The 25,498-nt window shown below is 38.9% G+C and overlaps 1 protein-coding gene across 1 annotated transcript in view; it reads right to left on the bottom strand.

The window, feature by feature from the left end:
- Positions 1 to 25,498, bottom strand: part of OTOGL (otogelin like) — a gene marked incomplete at both ends in the record, with an annotated part of 144,717 nt that overhangs the window by 13,468 nt on the left and 105,751 nt on the right. Inside the window, 10 exons of the mRNA XM_079773801.1 lie at positions 7,171 to 7,211; positions 7,295 to 7,399; positions 7,917 to 8,018; positions 10,582 to 10,689; positions 11,514 to 11,618; positions 12,154 to 12,366; positions 13,767 to 13,952; positions 15,669 to 15,810; positions 19,596 to 19,810; positions 22,807 to 22,996. Of these exons, the coding sequence (XP_079629927.1) occupies positions 7,171 to 7,211; positions 7,295 to 7,399; positions 7,917 to 8,018; positions 10,582 to 10,689; positions 11,514 to 11,618; positions 12,154 to 12,366; positions 13,767 to 13,952; positions 15,669 to 15,810; positions 19,596 to 19,810; positions 22,807 to 22,996 (1,407 nt within the window). The remainder of the gene's footprint in view (positions 1 to 7,170; positions 7,212 to 7,294; positions 7,400 to 7,916; positions 8,019 to 10,581; positions 10,690 to 11,513; positions 11,619 to 12,153; positions 12,367 to 13,766; positions 13,953 to 15,668; positions 15,811 to 19,595; positions 19,811 to 22,806; positions 22,997 to 25,498) is intronic.

Here is a 25,498-nt window from a genome sequence, read left to right as displayed (position 1 = left end):
TGTTCTGTAGGAGTTGTCCAGGCTCTTATGTCTGCATCTGAGCAAGGCTGCTGTTATATGAAGCAGGAGCAGAAGAGTATAATATAGTGCTTAATGACACAGACTCAAGAACAAGACTGCCTGTGTGCTGATCTTGCTCTACTGCTTACTAGATGTGTGATATATGGAGGGCAGGTTACTTAGCCAGTCTGCTCCTCACTCCATTTGTAAAGTGGGGATAATGATACTGCCTGACCTTTAGGATTGTTGAGAGAAATAAATGGGTCAGTATATGTACAGAGCTTGAATAGGGAAGACACACAGAAGGTGTTGTGAAACCTTTAGCTGTAATAAGTTGTTGTCATGACCAGTACTCAAACTTTGCCCTATTAGGAAGGGTCTAGATTCCTCTCAAGTGTAGGACCAGGCTTAAAGTTTTAAGAATTACATTTTAAGCATCAACTTTTCCTGGATACATTTAATTTTCATAAGGTCGGTAATAAAATGAATTGATTCTTGACATAAGAAATTATTCGAATAAATTCATATATAAAAGTAACTTTTCCCCATAAGCTAATAATATCCTACTTTTCATAGTGTTTTTAAAAGTTGTGAAGTAGTTGCATAAATGTTAACTCAAATGAGGTTTTATGACTTTTAGTCATTACATAATTCCAATGAGATTGGAAATAAAATGTTAGAAATATGCAATTAAAAATAATAAATTAAATTATCTCACTGTATTAGCTACTCCAGAAGATTAGATAAGGAGGTTTTGGGTACACACTACCTTGTTTAAGTCACTTAATCACTTGTTTTTAATAATTATATCCACAATGCCCAATGTGCCCTTGCAAGTTTAGACTTAAATCTTCTGTTCTTTCCTTCTACTTATATTTCCTTTGGATCTTATCCACATATTTCGTTACACTTTTATTTTCTAAGTACCCAATTTCACCAAGAGGAAATATCTCCTTAATTGTTCTACCAGTACGTACATAATGGCTTTTTGTTTACTCCTTTAAAGTCTGTAGCAAAATCACCATAATCTGTTTTCACTTTTTGGCTTTATGAATAGTGCTGCTATGAACATTCATATGAGCTTTTGTATGGACATGTGCTTTCATTTCTCATGTGTATATACTTAGGAGTGGAATTGCTGGGTCATATGATAACTCTACCAGGCTGTTTTCCAAAGCAGCTGTACCATTTTACAATCCCACATATGAAGGTTCCAATTTCTCCATTCTTGCCCATATGTGTTAATATCTGTCTTTTTAGGATAGAGTGGTATGTTACTATGGTTTTAAGTTGCATTTAACTGATAGCTAATGATGCCAGTTAAAGAATTTTCATGTTCTATTGGCCATTTTATATCTTTATTTTGGATAAATGTCTAGGTATATTCATACAATGAATATTATTTAACAGTAAAAAGGAATGAAGTACTGATACATGGTACAGGATGAATGAGCCTTACAAATCTTATGCTAGGTGAAAGGAATTACAAAAGGCCACATAATATACAATCCCATTTATATAAAATACCAAGAATAGGCAAATCTATAGAGATAAAAAGTAGATTAGTGATTTCCAATGGCTGGGGAGTTTGTAGAAAAGTGTGGAGTGACTGCTAATAGGTAGTTTCTTCCAGGGGTGATAAAACTGTTCTAAAATTAATTGTGTTGATCGTTTCACAATTCTATGAATACACTAAAAGCATTTAATTGTACACTTTAAATAACTGAACTGTATGATAATTCTATATAATAAAGAGCTAATATGCTAATTACATCAAACAGCAGAACAACTGTCTGGATGACCTTCCAGATGACCATCCGGATGAGCTTCTGGACAAAGCCAGGGTTGCAAGGGCTGGCCGAGGCAGCCAGGGCTGTGAGGGCCAGCCGAGGCTGCGAGGGGCTGCGAGGGGCTGCGAGGGGCTGCGAGGGCCAAGCCCCTTGCACAAATTTTGTGCATCGGGCCTCTAGTGTGAATTATCCTATATAATAAAAAGCTAATATGCAAATTGACCAAACGGCAAAACCACCGATCGCTATGACACGCACTGACCACCAGGGGGCAGACATTCAATGCAGGAACTGCCCCCTGGTGGTCATTGCGCTCCCACAGGGGGAGTGCCACTCAGCCAGAAGCCGGGCTCACAACTGGTGAGCCCAGTGGCAGTGGTGGGAGCCTTTCCCACCTCTGCAGCAGCATTAAGGATGTCTGACTGGACTGCAAGAGGGCTCAGGCCAGGCTGAAGGACACCTCCCCCCCCCCCCCCCCCCCGCCCGAGTGCATGAATTTCATGCACCGGGCCTCTAGTATTTCAATAAAGCTGTTACTGAAAAAAAGAAAAAGAAATACTGCAAAAGTCTCACATAGAGTCTTTAGCTTGAAATGCATCTGTTGTCTATGTGAAAAACTAATGTGATGTAAAATATATACAGATAATATCATATGCACTGAAACAAGCAGCCATCATTCAGAATGAGAACTCAGGAACAATGGGTCAGGTCAATGCTTATGTAGAACAATGAATGTTAAAACTAAATTATGATGCATGGATGGTTGTGGTATATTTGGGTAAAGTTATTGAAACTACTGTTTATGTTGTATGTGCCCAGAATGATGCTAATATACAATCGCCATTCAATAAATATTTGCAAAATTGAGTAATGTCAAAGTTTGATTCATATATAATATTCAGACATTGAATGTTGAGCTGGTAATGAACTAAATGGATCAGTATTTACCACAAATGTTGGGGAGGGAGAAGAACACAGAGAAAGGGTAAGTGGAGAATGGTAGAAACTCATTAAAGGCAGGTAAAGGGAGGGACACACAGGAAAGTGTTTGGTTGGTGGGTGGTTAGGCCAAAATAGGCGGTAAAGGCACAAAAAAAAAAAAAAAAAAAAAGAAAAGAAAGGAAGCATAGTTAAGGTAACAACCACACAAAGGTTAAAGAATGAGCATAGAGGGTCCTACTCAAAGAAGCTTCAAGGAACCCAAAACAGAGGAGGCACAAAATCCCATGGGGGAAAAGGAATCAATAATAATAAAAGCATAATATGCTAATTAGACCGGACAGCTGAACGACCTTCCGGGCATCATTTTGGACATCCTTCCAGACGAAGCTGCAGTGGTGGGGGCCAAAGCAGAGGCAGTTAGGGGCGATCAGGCAGGCAGGTGAGTGGTTAGGGGTGATGAGGCAGACAGGCAGAGCAGTTAGGGGCAATCAGGCAGGCAGGCAGAGTGGTTAGGAGCTATCAGGCATCAGACAGAGGTTAGAAGCAATCAGGCAGGCAGGCAGGTGAGCAGTTAGGAGCCAGTGGTCCCAGATTGCGAGAGGGATGTCCAACTGCCGGAGTAGGCCCGATCGGGCCTAAACCAGCAGTCGGACATCCCCCAAGGGGTCCCGATTGCAAGAGGGTGCAGACTGGGCTGAGCCCCCCGCCGCATGCACAAATTTTGTGCACTGGGCCTCTAGTGGTTTATATTGTTGTGTTGAAGGTTATTGAAATGCCTTAGGACATTGTGTTACCTCTTTCAGACCAGCAGAAGAGCTCTGAAAGAGGCTGGTAAGGGTAAAATCCCAGCGTCACTCTGATCTGCTCCTTTGGCCATCAGTGTTTGTCCAAGAATGCAGTACTTGTGAATTCAGTGTCTGAGCCTTGTAAATTTAAAGGTATTTTAGAGCTTTCTCTACATATCTCTCTGTCTTTTTTTTTTCTTCCTCCCCTCCTCCTTCCTTCTCTTTCTTCATCTTCCCCCCCCCCCACGCACACACACACACTCACTTGTAAAATACATTACAAAAGGCCAGAGTCTTCCATTTTGCCCTCCTGAATTCAAACATACTCTACCCCCCAACACACACTTCTTTTTTGTATTGATCTCACTACACTCAAGTTCATGAGCAGCTATATTAGTCTCTTGCTGATATCCTGCCCCCTAGTGTTTAACTGTCTTTATCCTGCTTCACAGGATTATCAATATCTGCTCCCTCAAACACCATTTTTATAATAATTCCTATCTGATACAAGACCCCTTCTATCTCCTATCACATTAAATCTACACTGAGCTCTTCAGGGTAAGACTGTGCATTTTTAAGTGACTGGCACCATAACCAGATGTAATTGGGTTTCAACAAATATTGGTTGAATGATTAACTGAAAAGAATAAATGAATAAATCAAATAAAAATTTCTCAGCCTTGCCTTTAAAGCCCTCCTTAATTCAACAATTTGGATAGTTCTTCGTCCCTCATTGTTCCTCCTCAGGTTAGCTCTCTCTTAAGGAAAGAGAGAGGTTGTGATCCTTCAGCATACATATCTTACCTCACTCCTTTTGGCATGTACTTATGTTCATACTAGCCCCAGTCTGGAATAGTTCACCTCTTTTTATTTATTACTAGTGGCCCAGTGCACAAAATTCATGCAGGGGGGGGGGAGGGTTCGGGGTTCCCTCAGCCCAACCTGCACTCTCTCCAATTGGGGACCCTTTGAGGGATGTCCTGTGGGATCGGGCCTAAACCGGCAGTCAGACATCCCTCTCGCAATCTGGGACCGCTGGCTCCTAACCACTCACCTGCCTGCCTGATCACTCCTAACTGCTTCTGCCTGCCTGCCTGATTGCCCCTAACCCCTCTGCCTGCCTGATCGCCCTTAACCTCTCTGCCTGCCTGCCTGATCACCCCTAACTGCCCTCCCCTGCTGGCCTGATCTCTCCCCCAACTGTCCTCCCCTGGTGGCCTGATCTTGCCCCTAACTGCTCTCCCCTGCTGGCCTGATATCTCCCCCAAATGCCTTCCCCTGCAGGCCTGATCTCGCCCCCAACTGCCCTCCCCTGCCAGCCTGATATCGCCCCCAATGGCCCTCCCCTGCTGGCCTGATCTCACCCCCAACTGCCCTCCCCTGCTGGCCTGATCACCCCTAACTGCCTCTGCCTCAGCCCCCACCATAATGGCTTTGTCCAGAAGGAAGTTGGATTGTCTGGAAGATGGCCAGTCGACCTGGTCTAATTAGCGTATTACCCTTTTATTAGTATAGATAGATCATATAGGATAGGGTTGCTTAAATGGGGTGGGGGGAGCCTTTTTCAGCAGGAGGAGATGCTCTTGGCAGACAAAAATACATAATCCCTATATCTGGACTGAAAGCCAGTCATATGCACTATACTGCCAAACCGGTCATTAAAAAATTAAACCACTTTCTTACACCTTACACTAAACAGCTGTTGCCCTTAAAACCCCTCCTCAGCCCCCACCTTAGGTTCTGCCCTTGCAGTTCACCCAGATTAGGTTCTGATTGGTCGGTTTCTATGCCAGTCAGCGTCAAAAGCTCTGCCTCCTAGACAGCCATTGACTCCTTGCAGTTTACCCAGATTTGGTTCTGATTGGTCAGTTTCTATGCTAGTCAGCATCTCTGGGCCTATCTCTGGGCCTATCTCTGGGCCTGATCAGAGAGGTGGCGCTGATCAGCAGCCACCCCAGGCTGCTGGCGAGCGGGCTGAACTGCTGACTTCTCAGAGAGAGAGAGAGAGAAAGGCGCGGCTGCTGGTGAGGCCCGGAGAGAGAGAGAGGCAAGGGCTGATCAGCAGCTGCCACTGAGGCTGTGGATCAGACCCTGCTTCTCTCTCCAGGCCTCGCCAGGAGCCATGGCAGCTGCTGATCAGCCCTGCCTCTCTTTCTCTCTGAGAGGTCAGCAGTTCAGCCCTCTCACCAGTCCCCGCCCACCCGAGCCTGCTGCGTATGCAGCCTGGTGTTTGATCATCCCTTTGGTCATTTTAGACGTTATGGACCCTGACTCTTTATATATATATATAGATTCCTCACATGACTATCACTTTCTTCCAAACTTTTCTTGATGCTCACCTTCCATCTCCATGATGATCTACACCTTGTGGTAAAATTCTCAGTATGGGGGAGGGGAGTTGTAATAATAATTATCACTAATACTTATTGAACTCTTGTTATATGTTAAGTATTATCTAATTTATATTCATTTATTTCATTCACATAACAGGTATTGTTATTATTTTCATATTACAGTTAAGAAAGTGAGTCACAGTTAAAGAAAGGCAAGGTCACTAATAGAAACAAGACAGTTTATTCTTGCCTTTGTTCTTGTGTCAACTTATGTCTTGGGTACACTTTGTAAAGGAAATGAAAGAATAAAGAATAAAGAGTGGAAAGAATAAAGGAATACAGCCCTAACCGGTTTGGCTCAATGGATAGAGCGTCAGCCTGTGGACTGAAGGGTCCCAGGTTCTATTCTGGTCAAGTGCATGTACCTCTGTTGCAGGCACATCCCCAGTGGGGGGTGTGCAGGAGGCAGCTGACCGATGTTTCTCTCTCATCGATGTTTCTAACTCTCTCTCCCTCTCCCTTCCTGTCTGTTAAAAAATCAGTAAAATATATATTTTTAAAAAAGATGAAAGGAATACACATAAACAAACATATATACAAAACAATGCCTGGCTTGAGGCCTGAAGATCTCAGTCAATAATTTATTCTCTCAGACCTCGATTTCCTTATTTATAAAATGAGCTAAAAATACCTACATTGGGAAGATTCATTGATATAATATGCTACACATGTTATGTAAACTATTAAGAACCTGAGAAAATACAATACAATAATACTATTTTATTCTATAGATGTGTATATAGTGCACACAAAATATCAAATGAGATAATTTTTATGAAAGTTATTTATACAAAGTTATTTATACAAGATTCATACACTATGCAAAAATAGATAACACATCATTACAGTAAATGTTTAATTAATGTTTTTGTAAAATACAATTACTTTATTTATTTAACATGCAACTTGATGAATTTGAAAATAAATATATATGCATGAAATCATCATGACTATCTATACCAATATTGAGATAGTATTATTTTAATGGTTTGCTTGCTTTTAAGACTAGTGAACTTAATTAGATATGAGATTAGTAGATTCAGTCACCAGTGGAAAAAATAAGGTATTGTACTTTCCTGTCTGAAGTAGAACATAAAACATTGACAGTTCTCTAATATCAGAGCACATTGTTTTCATCTACTACAGTACAACTTAAGGAGGGTAATTCCATTAGTTTTAAGAATTCAGAAATAAGAGAGGTAAAGGAAGAAAAAAACGATTTAAATTAGATGACAAGTCAATTAAAATATGTGTTCTTACCACTTCACAAGTTGGTATAACAAGGTTCTCACAGCTACATTCTAAAAGGCAAAAATCAACATTTATAATGATCAGAATACATTAGTGTATTGTAATAAAACTTTAAAATATGAAAATTAATTACCGCAATGCCATATTGGACAACATTGACCAGATACATTTTCTTTCACAAGTTTCATATCTTCTGCACAGTTGAGTAGTGGCACAGGACAAAGATTTGGCTCACAAACTAGATAGAAAAATTACATGGGTAAAGATTAACTTCATGGAATCAGGAGTTTCACTCCCTACCATTTAATTCACTGCCACTGCTGTAGTGCCTAAATTCATTTATCCCCAGTGCCTCCTCCCCCACCACCCAATTGCCCTGTGCTGGTGAGGAAAAACAAATGATTCATAACACATACAACAGAAGGACATCACACCAAGTAAAGAGCCCTGAGAAATGGCAAGAGTACAAGAAGAGAAAGGAAGTGAAGAGGGTATGGAATCAACTAGATTAGTAGAAATTCTAGGATTATGGGACAAGTCATAGCTGAGCTTTTGTCATAGCTGATCTATTTTTGGTAGGTAATGGTATTATCCAAGAAGAGCTCTTAGATACATGAAAACATTATTTATGTTTAATATGTATTTTGTATGCTAGAATTCAACTATGGTCTGACATGACAGTAGCACTAAGATGCACTGAGCTTCTTAAAACTTTGGACACTTTAAATATTTCAAATTAGTTAAGGTATACGTACCACAGTAATACTGAGGACAACAGAACTGTGTGGTATTAAGGTCCACAGTGAGAAATTCCCCATCAGTACATAGTGGAATAGGTTCAGTGCAAGATTCACACACTAAAGGTAAAACAAAAAGCCAGAAGTTACAGCTGAGCTAAAAAATATATATCTAACATTAGTTCAGATTAATGTATGTATAGAAAATCAACATAAATAAAAATAAAGCTTCAACAGATCATATTTTGTCATAAAAACAATTTTACTGCCTGAGTATATTGCTTTATGCTTTCCAAGCAGAGTGACATAGAATACCATTTTACCAAAAACATAGGGCATTAAGATTTCTGGAATAATTTTTTCTTGTTAGGATTGAAATATTATTGATTGGTTTATTTAAGTTTTATTAATTCACTGTTCTTGATTACTCTAATTTATGAGTAAACAATATAATAAGCACTTGTCCTTTTTAATAAAAATACTAGAGGACCCATGCACCAAATTCATGCAAGGGGCTCGGCCCTCACAGCCCCAGCTTCGTCCAGAAAGTCATCTGGAAGGACGTCCAGAAGGTCATTCTGCTGTCTGGTCTAATTAGCATATTACACTTTTATTATTATAGATATTTTTATTGATTTCAGAGATGAAGGGAAAGGGAGAGACAGAGAGAAACATCAGTGATGAGAGAGAGTAATTGATTGGCTGCCTCCTGCACTCCCCACACCAGGGATCGAGCCTGCAACCCAGGCATGTGCCCTGACCAGGAATCAAACTGTGACCTCCTAGTTCATAGGCTGGCGTTCAACCACTCAACCCTGCTGGTCAGGCGGCACTTGTCCTTTTGAGCTGTTCAGCATCCCTCTCCCAATTTTGATAAAAACTCTGTAAAGACCTGGAGGGAATGCTCCAGACTTGGTATGACTGTTATAAAGGCATCTCATTCTCATCTGGCTTCTGTGATGGAACAATCCACATTGGTTGAACCAGAATCTCTTTCTACGGCATTTGAATCATAAATGGAAGCACACCAGGACAGGAAACAAATATTGCTGACTCAATACTTAATAATTGACAGATAGAACAGCTAGCTGATTTTTCTCTTTCCCAGAGCCTACTTGTTTCATATTAATCCTTCAAAATGTTGATCCCCAAATCCTTCAAATAATTGGTTGTGCTTAAGCTAGATCAACCAATTTTGTCTACTTGTAGTAGTCAAAGAGCCTTAACTGGTACAAATAATGTGTTTTGATTTAAGTATATCTAAAACCTATATTAATCAGCAATCTACACTAATAAAAGAGAAAAATGCTAATTGACCATACCTTCGCTACACCCACAGCCAATCAGAGTGGGTATGCAAATTAACCCAACGAAGATGGAGGTTAATTTGCATACACTGAGGGAGGGAGGAGTGAAGACTGAAGACAGCATAGAAGGAAGAGGGAGGGAAAGTGGAAAGCAAGGCGGCTGCTGGAGGGAAAGCACAGGCGGCACACACGGCCGCAGAGGCGGCGGCAGTGGAGGTGGCCGTGGGCACGGCGGGGCGCGTGGGCGGGGTGGGGTGCGCCCCACCCCACCCCGCCCGCCGCAGCGGGAGAGGTGGGGGGGCAGGAGAGGTGGCAGTGGCAGGAGGGAAGCCTGCCGGAAGTCTTGCAGGAATCTTCCTGCAACGGGCCCCTAGTCTTTTATATGATAACTAGAGGCCTGGTGTGTAAAAATTCATGCATTCAGGGGGAAGTGGGGATTCTCAGCCCGGCCTGCGTTCTCTCACAGTCCAGGACCCCTCGGGAGATGTCCACCTGTGGGCTTAGGCCTGCTCCCCGGGGGATCAGGCCTATGCTGGCAGTCAGACATCCCTCTGGCAGCCTGTGAGCCCTTGGGGGATGTCCAACTGACAGCTTAGGCCCAATCCCCACAGGGAGCGGGCCTAAGCCACAATTGGACATCCTTAGCACTGCTAGGAGTCAGGAGAGGCTCCTGCCACCGCCGCTGCGCTCACAACCATTAGCTCGGCTTGTGGCTGAGAGGAGCTCCCCTGTGGGAGCGCACTGACCACCAGGGGCAACTCCTGCATTGAGCATCTGCCCCCTGGTGGTCAGTGCACGTCATAGCAACTGGTCATTCCCGGTCATTACGCCGTTAGGGTCAATTTGCATATTACCCTTTATTATATAGGATTCACTTGAAATGGAAAATAGATAATTCTTTATTTTTCAATGTTCAGTTTATCAGACAAATATATAGCTCCATATACAGCATTTCCCAGACAACCTTCATTTCTACCATTCTCTTTCAAGATTATATAGGAAATAAAGTTTTTAAGAGGTCATATAATGTCTTAACAGAATCCATTATTCTACTTGGTTCTACAAGGAAACCCAAGGCTTATTTTTTCTCCAAAAAGAACTGGATGCTGGCCTTACTAAAGAAAAAAACACTTTGATTATATTATCTTGATCATGTTTTGACTGATATATGTATTATTTGTGGATAAGGAAAAGTAGTACTAACTAATAATTGTAAGAGTCATTTAAAATGCTGGACTTTCTTATTTATTGTTCTCATTCCGTTGAATTCCTATAAAAGCAGAATACTGGTTTCCATCAGTCCCATGAAATTCACATCAAATAAGAGATTTTCCCTGTATCCTCCTTCTTCCAAGAAATTATCCCATAACACTCACCACAGAGAGGAGCAAAACAGCAAGGCTCATCATGTTGAACTTGAATCATGAATTGGTCTTCTCTGCATTCTGGTATTGAAAAACTGGGGCATTTCAATGGGTCACATTCTGCAGAAACATGAAGTTATTTTAAATACTGCATAGTATTTTAAAAAAAAACACAAAAAACTGCATATTGTGGGATAAAATAAGTGAAATAGTGCGTTTTATCTTTGAATATATATTTACTGGAGGCCCAGTGCACAAATTTGTGCATGGGTGGGGTCCCTCCGCCTGGCTGGCGATTGGGGCTGATAGGGGCCAGCTAGCCCAGTCCTGATTGGGGCCGATGGGGGCCAGCTGGCCAGGAGGAGGGACTGTGGGAGGTTGGCCGGCCCCAGGAGGTTGGCTGTGGGAGTGCACTGACCACTAGGAGGCAGCTCCTACATTGAGTGTCTGCCCCTTGGTGGTCAGTGCACGTCATAGTGACTAGTCGACTGGTCTTTCTGTCGACTGATTGTAACAGTTGCTTAGGCTTTTATATATATAGATATATTTTTCTACATATTTCCAAAATATCAAAATCTTTAAAATGAGTTTATTACTATATATATGCATATAATGTCTAAATTATATGAGGATATGTTTGTTGATTTTAGAGACAGAGGGAGAGAGAGAGAGAGAAACATCGATGTAAGAGAGAAACATTTACTAGTTGCCTCCCATACATGCTCCAATCAGGGATTGAACTCAAAACCTAGGTATGTGACCTGACCAGAATCAAACCCCCAACCTTTTGGTGTATGGGACGATGCTCCAACAAATTTAGCCACCCAGAGCTCCACAATCTTAAAAATAGATTATTTCTTTGCATACACAAAGAATGAGAATCTAATCCACTATTCTGAATGAACAATGACTCTCACTATTATTTTTTCTAATCAATTACTCACCACATTGGTACTGTGGACAGCAAGAAAGAGGGCTATGACCAATGTACAATTTTTGGCTATCTGTGCATGTTGGAATGGTAGTATCACACAAGGTCATGTCACATCCTGCAAATAAGAAACAGAAGTATTAAAATATTAATGAACATAACTAAAACCTAGTGATTCCAATTCAAAGCAGGGAAATGATTCTCATAATGCGTGTTTTCACACTGCAGTTCAACCCATTCTGTTTACAAAATTGGTTATAGGTGAAAAGGCAGCAGATGTAAGGTTTACTTATTTTTTCACCCTTGATTGTCATAAATCAAAGATTCCCAGATCCTAGGACTTACTTGGCCCAGCAGCACAGGTAACATGTCACATACCTATCCTTTCTCACATTTCTGTCATATATTACTGAATATTATTAACTACTAATAGTCAGAGTTTTGCATGTGTATTTGCAAAATCAGCAAAACAATAATGAGGCAAAGCTTGCTTTGAGGAAGTGCAAGTGAAATTTATGGAAAAAACTTCCGTTGTTACCTCAAACTTCTTTTTTTTTAGACCCAGCGTCATGCACACCCACTTTTTCACAATGGTTGTAAACATACATGTTTTGTGACATGAACTGACTGTACAGCTTCAGCTGGGTACATACCACAAATCTCCTTTGAGCAGCAGGACTCCTTGTCAATGATGCCCATGATGAGCTCAGCCTCTCGTTCACAAATGGGCGAGGGCTCTTCATCACAGTCAGGCTCTATAGGAATGATGCTTCCATTCTCCAGACATTTGTAGAGGGCGCATTCATCAACACCCCCATTCCAAATCTCCCCAGCAGTGCGGGGCTGGTCTTCACTGTCAGTACATGCTTAAAAAGATGGACAATGTCTCATCATTCATAACCTGGGCACTACAATCAATCAAGCTGCTGTAGTTTGATTTCAGACTGTGATTTGGCCCAGCGGCACCGATAACATATCACACAACTATCCTTTCTCACATTTGTCTTTTCATTCATCAGATACTAGCTTGTATTTTTCTTTAATGAAGTGTTAGATGTATTCCACAGAAACTATATTCCCCTTCTAAAAGTCTCTGTAAATTTGTGTACTCCATTTTATAAATAGCATAATTGGTTAATTACTTTTATTTTAAGTCTTGTTAACACAATTTACTTCACTTGAACAAACACAGTAATATGACTTCAAATGCTTTAAAATATTAACTGTTGAAAGTGAGTGGTATTAGAAAACAAGATAATCCCTACCTCACCTTAACATTTTTTGTGATATGAAAATTCAAAGTATTTTAACTTTGAAGTCTAAACATGGAAAGTAGGCAACAAAATAAATTATTTAGTGACTCTACTAGTTTTATTATTAAAGTTTTACTTAATAATAAATATGGTTCTCTAGTAGTTCTTTTAAGGAGTAATAAAGGTAAATGTAGTGACCCACTGCATCCCAGCCTCCAATGAACTTACTTTATACCACCCTATTTACTAGCAAGCCAACTTCATAGGTTCCTGAAAACAAACATAAGCAGGCCTATATATTCTCAAAGTCTCCACAAATACTTTCCTCAGTGGCAAACACAAACTTGTTTCTGAAACTACGTGTGCATTTCACTCTACATGCTTAAATAATTTTTCTTTAATTTTATCTAAGTGTCTTTTCTTCTGACTGTGATGATGAGCCCTATGACTGCTAGACTGAAATTTTCTCAATTTTTCACCTGAAACCACCATGGAGATAATGTGTCAGAATAAAATGGTTTGAAAATGCAAGTAAATATATTAACTATTTTCTCTCAGATAATAACAGTATCTGAAATTTTTAAATGCTATTTTCTTTCTCAAGGCACTGTTGTGAAATGCTTTGTATTATTTTGTACACTCCCACACTAACCTTATGGGTATTTTCCCCATTTTACAGATGCATGACTCAGGCTTACAGAGGTAAAGTGGAAACTTGAAATAATTGGAATTTGAATTAATTCACATACTACACTCTTCATTCTTAGTTTTCCATACTCTTGCCCAGTTATTAAAGGCACAGGTGGAGATTAACACATATTACCACCAAAGCTCCTGTTTTGGTAACTTCAATTGAAATCCTCTGAAACCCAACTACAAACTAACAAACTCAGTTCCTTTCCAACAGCTAGGTAACTTGTGATCAATCTTTCTGAGTACATCTCTTCAAGATCTGACAATGTTTTATTTGTTTGCTGGACCCGTAAGAGGTCATTTTGTACTTTGCTACTTACCACATTCCTCCTCTGGAATGCACTGAGTTGAATATGGCCTGTGAAGAATGGTTCCATTTTTGCACACACAATCTTCTCTTACATTCAGACATGAAGAGTGTCCATAGAACCATCTGTTCAGGCATGTTCTTGCCTCACAGGGTCGCACACAGGGTTGATATTCCTTACCCTCTGGGCAACTCAGAGCTAGGAGGAATAGAGGACAGAGTTTGATAGTGACAAAATTAATCTATTTGAATTCTAATAAAAGGAAGAAATGTAGATTTCTTTTTGAAAGTAATTTTTCACATTTCAGTTTCTTCAAAGTCTGTTTTTTCATTTATTATGCAATCACAAATCAGAAAATTTAAAAATGGGTGGTTATTTTTGAGTATCTTCCAGGTGTCCAGCTAGTATTATGTTATGGTAAGAAAAGTTCACCTGATTTATAGTAAATGAATCTCACCAATAAGCAGCCCAAATCTCATTGGCATAAATATAGGGTCAACTGTTATGAAATTCCTGTTCTGTTCTACAGAAAAAGCAAAGAAATACACTTTAAATATGCAACTCAACCATGTCATAAAGACAACAAATGCTGCATATTTACGTTCAATCCTTCACTGTCAAAAGAAGCTACCATTGTTGAGCAATTTCTAAATGATGTTTTAGAAAATTCTTGTTTATTTTCAGTGATCTTAAAGAGTCATACTGTTAAAAAATGAACACAGCCTGGCCAGGGTTGCTCAGTGGTTTAGGTCGACCCTGGAACTAAGAGGTCGCAGGTTTGATTCCCGGTCAGGGCACATGCCTGGATTGGGGCTCGATCCTAGTGTGGACTGTGCAGGAGGCAGCCAATCAATGATGTTCCTGTCTCATTAATGTTTCTATCCCTCTCCCTTCCTCTCTCTCAAAAAAAAAGAAAGAAAGAAAAAAGAAAAAAATGAGCACAGAGCTGGTAGGTGTGCAAACCAGTAAAATCTCAGTGGAGAAAAATTTGGCAGTAGCTTGTAAAATTGGTGAGGTCATACATTCCCTGTGAACCAGGCCTCCCACTCTTGAGTAGTGATGACATCTGGGAGGGCAGGGAGACGAAGGAGGTAGAAGGGCACGGGGGGAGCTGCTTCATTTCTGATGTGGAGTCATGTAGGTGGTGTTTGTGATATATTATTCTTTCTCTATGCATCTTATTCTTTTTCCTCTAGGAAAACACGTTTATTTTAGAGCATTTGAGTAACATTCATTTTGAAAATCTTTTACCATTTAATCCTTTTAGTCACTATTTCTTAAATTAAATTGATATTTCTGTAAGATGGGCTCAGGATTGGTGAAATGTTTTATAAATGTTTTATGAAAAGCATTACAACTTGATGGGAAAGTATGAACCCCATAGGTGAAAATGGGCAAAGAATGCATACAAAGGAAAAAGGAAATACAACCATGTAATTGGGAGAATATTGAATGTAGATATCAAAGAAAGCCAGAAATATCTATTTCTTGGAAGTGGATATTATGTCAGGAAAGGAGAAAAAAGGGGCAAAAATCCCCATCTTCTCCACATAATAAATGAATAAGAACAAGCTTGGGGGAATGAAGCAGGTTAAATGGGATGAACAAAATGTGTTGTAAAATACAGAATTAAAGTCCCTTTTCAATCCTCTATGATTTATTTAACTCTTCAGTTTACTTTGCTGGACTAGGTTTTCTTTTATGGTAATTGAGGTTTACTTTAAATTTAGATCAGGATAAAAATAGAAGTTGCCTATGTAGGAAAGCTTGCCTCCTGCTTCTAGGTTAGATTGATATGCAGCTATTCTTATGTAATTATTTTGTGATGAAAAAGAAAAAGAAAAAGAAGTGAATGCAAAAAAAAAAGGAAAGTCACTTGGCTGTTAGAAATATGATTTGCAGTGTACTACTTACAGCAGTAATCAGGTGTCCTCCACTGAATACAGATGTCAAAATTGTTGCACAGAGCCACATAGGCAGACGGTGCATCACATTCGTGGTTCCAATGATTGGTATAATTGATCCACATCTTTTCACAAAAGTTCTGTGGTGAAACCTAGAAATATGTTGTGCCTTTGGATAAGTTATATTATTTTATTTCTCTAAATACCCTAAGCTAGACTAAAACTATTGGGAGAATTAAAGAGTAGCAAGTTAATGTGCATTACGGTTCTTCTTTGACCTTAGATTTTCAAAACTTCACGGTATGAGATGTCACCTCTGAATTTACAATATTTTAGATAATGTAAGTACTGTCTGCTCTAATCTACATAAATCTAATCTTATAAACATGGAAAAGAATCCCACTTTTGGGTATTTATCCTAAGGTTTATAGGGGTGAACACTTTGTAAAGTATATAAATAAGTAATCACTATGTTGTACACCTGAGACTAGTATAATATTGCATGTCAACTGTAATGAAAATCAGTTTCTAAAAAGGGGTGGAAAAAAAGTAGAGTATGTGGCTCTAGCAAAAGCCATTTCTGATGTCACAGTTTAGGTTACAATTGTCTTTTCTATGTATTGAGTAAGACTTTTATCTATTATAAGTAAAATTAAAGCTCCTGAAGCTTTCCGTAATGATACACGACATTGCTCACTAAATGAGGTTATAAATGCTTAAGAAAACATGCACAGCCCTGGCCAGTGTTGCTCAATGGTTGGAACCTCCACCCATACACCACTGAAAGGTGGCGGGTTCCATTCCCTGTCAGGGCACATCCCAGGTTGCGGGTTCAATCCCCAGTCAAGGTGCATGTGGGAGGCAACTGATCTATGTTTCTCACATCTTTCTCTTTCTCACTGTCTTTCCTCTCTTTCTCTCTCCCTTCCGCTCTCTAAAATCAATGAATAACATGTCCTCAGTGAGGATTTAAAAAAAAATATATATATATATATTTATTAATATTATACGTTGCTCAAATAATTTATTTAATTTTTCATACCTCAATGTAATTAGGGACCCATTTTTTCCCTACAGATTGTTTCATTTTGATCTAGAGATGCCTGAAATCTAAATAATTTAACTTTTAAGATCCTTATTCCAATTCTCTATTCATTCATTCAGCAAATATACTAAGCATCGACATTCAGGTTGACTGTTCTGTAATTTAGTTGTAAGTCCAGTTCGGACCTGGCAGGAGGTGAGTGTAACTTTCACCTGCTCTGCCACCATCTTATCCGGGCCCCCACCCCCACCCCCAAGCATCTACATTCAGATGCTAAATTCTGACATAGGTCAAAGTTTCAGATAAAATGCTTAATATTTTTCATATCCCATCATTTCTTCTTCAAGGTTCATATCTACACAAAGCAAGATTCCACTTCCTTTTTAATCTCCTTTGTTGCCTCCCCTCAGTTTCCAACTACTTTACTTTGCACAGAATTCTTGTGATGGTCATCAGGGCCTCCTAATTGTCAAATACCAGGAACACTCATATTCTGAACCTTCCCCAACCTCTCAGATGCCTATGATGCCACGAACCCTTCTTGCTTCTTAGAACCCTCTGTTTCCTTCAAGGGTACAGAACTCTATTGCCTTTCACCTGCTCATTGTTTTCTCTGCCGCCTCTCATTGGGAGTGTTTCTCTAAATTCCATCTCCACTGGTCATGTGACTCATTGCAACTGCTCTTCCTGGGCTCACCCATTTTCAGTTTCTACCACCATCTGGGCATTAAAGTCTTTGCATTGATTTCTTTGTAAGTCAAATAGTCAATAACAAGCTTACTACTGCTTAAGATTGCTGTGAGTTAATATATGTGAAGTTTATAGAACAGACTCTGGTATATCAGTAATTATGATTTTTTTAAATGTATGTATTAATAACTTCCCAAACCTGATCTCTGGCCTCAGCTTATTGCCTTTGAACTCCAGAATTACGTTTCTAAGTTGTTTTGTGGCTATTTTTGCTTTAAAGTCCCATATGACTTAACTTACTCAAAATAAAAAATGATACCCTTCTCCATTTAACCCCCCCCCCGAAAAGCTGTTTCTCTTGTAGCCTCCATTCATCTATTCATTTATGCATACTTCCATAATTTATTGAGCACCTGATTACATATCAGACACTATGCTATGCATGAGGAATATAAAGGTGAATAAAATGGATCTCTTCTCTGCCTTGTGGATCTCAATTTAAGAAAACCTTTTAGTGAGCAAGAGGAGTCACCATGTTAAAATAGATTGAAAGAGGAAAGCATAAAAACCTATGGACAGAAAAAACCCTGAAATATTCAAAGTGTTGAAAGGAGAAAGGCTGATGTTCAGCAGACAAGAAGAGTGTAGTAGAGGAGGAAGCTGGAGATGGGCGGGCAGGGCATGGAGGACCTGGTAGGCCCCGATAAGAAGTTTGGAATGTGTCAGTAAAAGACATTGATGGGTTTTAGGTGGAGAAATGATACAATCCCGTTTCCATTTTTAAAAGATCATCTGCCTCCTTACATGGTAATTTGCAAAAAAGGATGAAGATTAGAAGTAGGGAAACCAAATTATGAGCATTCCTTTCTTTTGCCTTCAAACTCACTGGGAAGATCCCAAGGGAAAAGCGGAGGCTATCCCAGACTAAATGGTACCCTGTGTCGCCTCACTATGCCCTGAAAGGCAAGCTGAAAAGTCTCCTGATTTAATCAACCCTCCAGGTTCCCAGTTAAAAATTCAATTTTCGAAAACCTTTCTGCTTTTAAAAGACATAAAAATGGCACTGAAATCAGTTTCAAAGTATTTGCTATGTTTTCATTTTTGAAAAATGCATTGAAAAATGTAAACTTTTAAAACTTATTTGTATCCAAATCTCTAAGTAGAAGTGAAGCTCCAGAAATGTGTCATTTTTTGTCCCCGACTTCACACCCTTTGCCTTTGTCCTCAGGGGAAGTTCGAGGCAGGCTGAGGACTCTGAAGTCTGCACTTCCTTCAGGAGGGAAGGTGCTTCCCAGTGAGTTCCTTCCTGCTTCAACAGTTCCCTCACTCTTCCTCCAGGCTCTTCCCATCCACACGACTTGCACTAAACCTTCAATGTTTTCCTAACATGCGCTTTTACACCAAGATTGTTCTTACATATATTGTTTTATCTGCCTAAGTCTCCCTCCCTCCCTTCTCTCTCCTGGAAAATGTATTCTTCTATACAGCATAATTCAAATGTCTTAAACTGGGGGGGAGTTTTCTTCAACCATGGGCTTCCATGTACCTCCATAGTGTATCTTGCAACATATCTATTCACAGGCTTTCTATCCCACTAGATTATTTGAGGACGAGGAGAAAGTGTTTTTTATCTTTGGATCACAGGAGTTTAACACAAAGCCTACTAGGGCCGAGACATTCACTAACTCATGAAATGCTACATTTGTCTATTCTTTGTTTCTAATAGTGGATCTTTTTAAATATACAGGTTATATTAAAATATCTGCTAGTCACCTAGAGTCAGAAAGTTAGATACTAATAAAGAAAATTAAATATGTGACAGGTTCTATTATAAGTATACCCCTCAGAGGCCAAGTTCATAGGGAATTGATTAAACCCTCACTGTCGTGGTTTCTATTCTGGGTTATCAAGCGACATTGATCTCTTTCTCCTAGAGGCATTTACTCATAAGATGGAATTTCATTTTTCTGGAAAGCTGTTGATATAGTTCTGAAATAAAAATAGGGAGACAAAAGGTAATTATCCTTCCTCTCGATAAATCTATTAGCAGCAAATGATTCTGAATTCCAAAGCAAACTGACGGAAGGTATGGGGATAAACTATTCTTAGTAGAAGGACATCATGGCGAGAACAGGACTTTATTGGGTTTACTTTAAACATGTCTAACATGACAGCTCTTACCTATGGTCACTTTCAACTTACTTTATCGTGGCATGGAACAAAAACTTTTCTATTTAATAATTCAATGCAGTGACTGCAATCATACTCAGTGCAATTTCTAACAGGTCTTCTTGTTATTACTTTAAATGATTTCTCAATTTCCCAGCTCTCAATAAATAATTCTATGTCTTCCATATTTGTAATAATTGTGCCATTTTGCATCCTTAGATCATCATCTGGATCATCATTGCAAATTCCTAGAAAGATATGTGACATTTAGAAGGAAATTTTTTTTCACTTAAACCGAATGTAGGCAGCAGAATTAAATCATCTTAACAATTGATTAAGGTTAATGATCCTAGAAGTCAAGATATATGAAAGGATCATAGAAAGTAAAGGAAGAGGAATTTGGTTCTGTCCTTATGCTCTTCCACTTTTAGCACTACCTCCTAATTTAAGAACAAGTTCTTAAATCTGTCAGATGTCCCCCATAATAGTGGCCATCTGGTGATTGACTCCAGGCATCCACTCCCCCAAGAAAACCCTGCCTGAAAACATTAAATTATCCCTTTCAGAAATCATCCCTACCTCATCACCTAGTGCATGACACCTTCCAGGAGAGGGGGGCCTGAATTGCACACTTTTTATTAAAACTGTTACAAGCAATCCAGGCATAAACTAGTCAGCTCGTGGCAGTCACCAGACACAGAGATTTGTTCAACATTAGCACAACCACTGCCAAGCTAAGAATTTGACCTAGATACTCTAGGACATTGGTCGGCAAACTGCGGCTCGCGAGCCACATGCGGCTCTTTGGCCCCTTGAATGTGGCTCTTCCACAAAATACCACGGCCTGGGCGAGTCTATTTTGAAGAAGTGGCATTAGGAGAAGTTTAAGTTTAAAAAATGTGGCTCTCAAAAGAAATTTCAATCGTTGTACTGTTGATATTTGGCTCTGTTGACTAATGAGTTTGCCGACCACTGTTCTAGGACATAGACAATCTCCCTTCCTTGGGATGACGTGGCCTTTGATGGCTATCACACATTAACTTGCTACAGCCTACCTTCCCTGAGGAAGGCCAGACTGAGGATGGAGCTTACTCTTCACCCAGTGGAGTGCAGAGACAAGGGAAGTACAGAGAAATGGATCTGTAACCCTGATCATAACTTACCCGAATCCCACCCTATTTGAAGACATACTAGTATTTTTTCTTAATTCCTAAGGCTCCCGATATAAAAGAAATGAGTTAAACATTTCTCCAGGATCAAATCTATCATTATCAATAAAGGTTGCTGTTGCCATGGTTGCCCCGGCCCTTGTAAATATGCAGAGAACTGAGTAGAGTGCAAAAAAAAAGACCTCAAAAAACTCAAGTGAACTATACTATACAGCACCTTCTATTTTTAAACCTGAACTCTTCTAAAGATAGATAATTGCTAGTAAAAATAGTTTCCATTGCAACTTCAACCGGCACCCCCACAGACTTTACAGAGCTATGTAAAACGAGGTGTCAATATAGACCTCCCATCCTAGTGTCCATGCTCAACTTGGGCCGTACTCTTGTTCACTGCAACTTTATCAGCCAGCACCCAAGCTAGGGATCCCAAGAGCACCCACATTTCCCTTCAACCCCACCCCATTGTGGAGGTCAGGAAGCTTAGGGGCTGACCCTAGGTAGCAAACCTGGGATCTTAGCCTTTTCTCTATAGTGATTAGTTAAGAATCCAGTTAGAATGACTGTCTCCACAAATGCATGAACTGACAGTAGAGGGGGCGGGGGAGGGAATCTCAAAAATCAAATAGAAATCATAGCACACAGAAATTATCAATCCTAGTAGAAAGTATACATATTCAAAGTCTCTGAGTTATTACTCAGTAATAGCTATTGAGTTGTTTGTAATCAATACTATATACTCATTAATAACTATTTCCACAATAAAATCTTTTAGTCATCATAGAAGTTTATGCTATGTGTAACATACTCTAGATAGGCAAGGAAATATGTAAACCATTTAGCCAATCTTTCCACTAAGTGCTTTACATTTTTAAAGAAGAAATATGGGTAGTTTGTGTAATTTGTGAGGGCAAGGTTTAGTCTATTTATTTCAAGTTGTCAACGCCAAGCATAGTGTCAGAAACTCAGAAGGTAATCCATAAACTTTTATTCAATTTACCGTACATTTAGTGAGTTTAAAGTAGATATATTTGTACTAACATTTGTTGACTGTGTCTATTAAGCAATATGTTGTGTTTTTACAATCACTTTCACATACAATTCTAGCAACAATCTTGAAGGTAGATACTACTATTCTTATTTTAAAGGTGATGAAACTGCCCTAACCGGTTTGGCTTGGTGGATAGAGCATCGGCCTGCGGACTCAAGGGTCCCAGGTTCAATTCTAGTCAAGGGTATGTACCTTGGTTGCAGGCACATCCCCAGTAGGAGGAGTACAGGAGGCAGCTGATTGATATTTCTCTCTCTCCCTCTCCCTTCCTCTCTGTAAAAAATCAATAAAATATATATGTTTTTTTAAAAAGGTGAGGAAACTGATGTTGAGCAGAACTGTAAAGGGACAGCACTGCTTAACTTACCAGTAGACACCAGAGCCAGTATTATTCTTTTTATATTTCTAATTTACTTTCTTTGGCTGGAAACTCTTTGTATCTATGTAATATACAGGGTGGGGCAAAAGTAGGTTTACAGTTGTAAGTACATGAAACAACATATTCTTGTAGTAGTCTTTATTAATTATTGTATTATATTCCATGCCAACACCTATAAGCCTACTTTTGCCCCACCCTGTATTATGATATTAAATTGAAGTGTAAAAGTACATCTAGGCTTTATACTTTATAATAAAAATTTATTTTTAACCTTTCTATGCCTCATTTTTGTCCCTTACAAATTAATGCTAGTGCCTATTCATAGGGCTATAGTTATAATTAAATGAGTTGAAATAAGTAAAATAATGTCTGATACTTCATTAATGCTTAATAAAGATGAGCTAGAAATATAAGCAATATTGTATTAATAGTGAACTTATAGCTCCATAAAATACCCATGTTGAACTGTTATCTCTTGCTTCTTAACCCATTCATTGGAAACCATTACTTCCTTCAATATTCACATAGGTCACTGAAAGTTAATATCACATCTGGAATCAAAAAGATCTGGCAATAGGTCCCAAAACAGTGTAAAGTGAACAGGAAAGAAAAGTTAGAAGAAATTGAGATTTAAAGAGCAATACTCACCACAAAGTCCTTCTGTGTAGGATGACAAGTTAAATTGAAAGCCAAAATGAATGTCTAAGATTCCTGTAAGATGAGCCCACTTTATGATTAGTCCAGCTGGAGTAGTAATCACATACATAGTACCAGAATCCTCTATCAGCAGTTCTTGATTTGAGAAGGGCAGAGGCACAACAATAGAATCCACTTCTACCTGCAATTACATAATGCAGGTAGCTATTGAGTTGTTTATAATTACATAATTACATCTGTTAGTAAAATTTTTATGTTTATATATACATCGATTAGCCATGGCCAGTGTGGCTAAGTTGGTTTGGCATTGTCCCATGCACCAAAAGGTTGCTGGTTTGATTCTTGGGCAGGGCACATGCACAGGTTGTGGCTCCATCCCCAATAGGGGGTTTGCAGGAGGTAGCCGATCAATGTTTTGCTCTCACATCAACATGTGTGTGTTTCTCTCTCTCAAAAATCAATGAAAAATATAAAAATAAATAAATATGCATTTATTAAAATTAAGAGAATTCAGATTATCCCATTTCTTCCTATTTAATATAAACTATATTTCAAGTTTTTAAAAATTTATTTCCCTGGTGTTGTCATAGCATATCATAACTTCAAAGCTCTTTTATGGTTTCTTTGCTGTGTCTTGCTGTATTCAGTATTTGTTTTAACCTCATTGCCCTTTATTTTCTTCAAAACTTAACTTTTGCCCTAGCCAGTTTGGCTCAGGGGATAGAGCATCAGCCTGTGGACCAAAGGGTCCCGGTTTTGATTCTGGTCAAGGGCACATACCTCTGTTGCAGGCTCCTCCCCGGCCAGGGCCCTGGTCAAGGTCCATGCAGGAGGCAACCAATCGATGTGTTTCTCTCAGAAACAACAAAAACACACACAAAAAACAACTTTATTTTTTTCTGTTATGTAAGCTTTCTGTCTGTTTCCCTCAATATATGTTGATTACACCATTACCTACTAATATGAATATAAGCTAATAAAGTTACTTTCAGGATATTTTCTTTAAGCTGATTCTTCCTATGGTCTTCCTAAATTAGTGTTTAACTATAATTTTTATAACAGTCATCTGCCAAGGTTAGTAAAGATTAGAATTCCCAGGAATTCTAGTTCCTAGGTTTGGGTGGGATTCCTGAATGTATTTTTATCATGTACTCCTGGTAATACAAATGTAGGCACTCCAAGGATAATGCTTTGAAAAAACAGTGCTTTAAATAATGGCAATGACATGGAAGCATGAACTGCAGCCAGCAGTAAATTTGTCGAAGTTTATACCTGACCAACCACCTAATTTCTCATCTTTATATCTTTCTCATACTGTCAGCCTTGAGCTAACACATCTCTCCACTTGCCTGTTAATTTCTACTCATTCTTTAAGATTTATTTTAGGTGTCACTTCCAAAATTACTTACTTGACACTCCTCCAAACTGCACTAAATGACCCTTCTTTTTGTTTCCATAATGTCTTGGTCATAACTCTGTCATTATACCTCCTACTACTTTATAATTGGCAGATAATTACATTCATGCCTCCCACACACAAAGACAAGTAACTTGAGATCAGGACCTGTGTTGTTTTTATCATGTAAATGCTCACTAAATGATTTTTTAAAATTCATTAGTTTTTAACTAAATACATGACCAGTGACAAGTTCAGCTGAGGCCAAAAATAAACCCATCTGCCCAAATGCTTACAATAATAGCATACCAGGTTTGAGTTCACTTCTCATTCACTTCCTGTTAATATATCAACCTCATAAAAATCAAAGGTGTATATAAATACTATCATTCAAAAGGACCGCATTCATATATTTTTAAAATTTTACTTAAAATTTAACACCTTGCTATGTTAGGATTATTTTATTTATTTTAATATATTTTTTATTGTTGATAGTGTTACAGATATATCCCATTCCCTTCCCCTTTGCCCCTCCTTCTCCCAGCCCCTACCCACCCACCCCAGGTCTTCACACTATCCTATTGCCCGTGACCATGGGCTATGCATATAAGTATCTAAGTTCTTTGAAGGGTTATTTTAATATTGTTTCTAGTCTAGAGTCTGTGGTCCTGTGTTAATGGAATTATTTTCAGAAAGCCTACAATGCCTCAGCCATTTCAAGCAAAAATATTTTTTAGACATTATTTTCTTATATTTTTGAGAGAACCATTTATATCTGAGTGAGACATCTGGCTTATAACTCACTCCTATCTGGTAAATATATTCCTTGGGAATATCTATTTATATTTTTATATTATAAAGCCTTTTTAAACATTTTTTCCTCTAAAACTAAATAGATCTTTTTCAACTTTTGTATACCTTGCCTTTCTTCAGTATATGTCAATAAAGTTAACTATCCCTTTATTTTTTCTTATTTTAGCTATCACTTATTCACTGACAAAGTCATGGCATCAACATTTCAAAATTACTGCTTCCATTTATTCTTTTGGTGGTCTTCATGCTGGTATTCATGGCTACTACTCTTTTCAACCTTATGATCCCTCTTCTTCACATCATTTCCATTGTGTTTAATTTGGAACACTAAGGTTAACTCTGACACTAAGAAGATTGGCCACATACTATCCAAGAAGGCTTTAGCATATTTCACATGGCTGTTGCAGCTAACCTCACACAGAGAGAAATATTTGCAACAGTAGGCACATTAAGGAAAGACAAATATAATACTAA

This window comes from Cnephaeus nilssonii (assembly GCF_951640355.1).
Source record: "Cnephaeus nilssonii genome assembly, chromosome: 6".
NCBI lineage: Eukaryota > Metazoa > Chordata > Mammalia > Chiroptera > Vespertilionidae > Cnephaeus > Cnephaeus nilssonii.
This window is presented reverse-complemented; position numbering and strand designations above follow the sequence as displayed.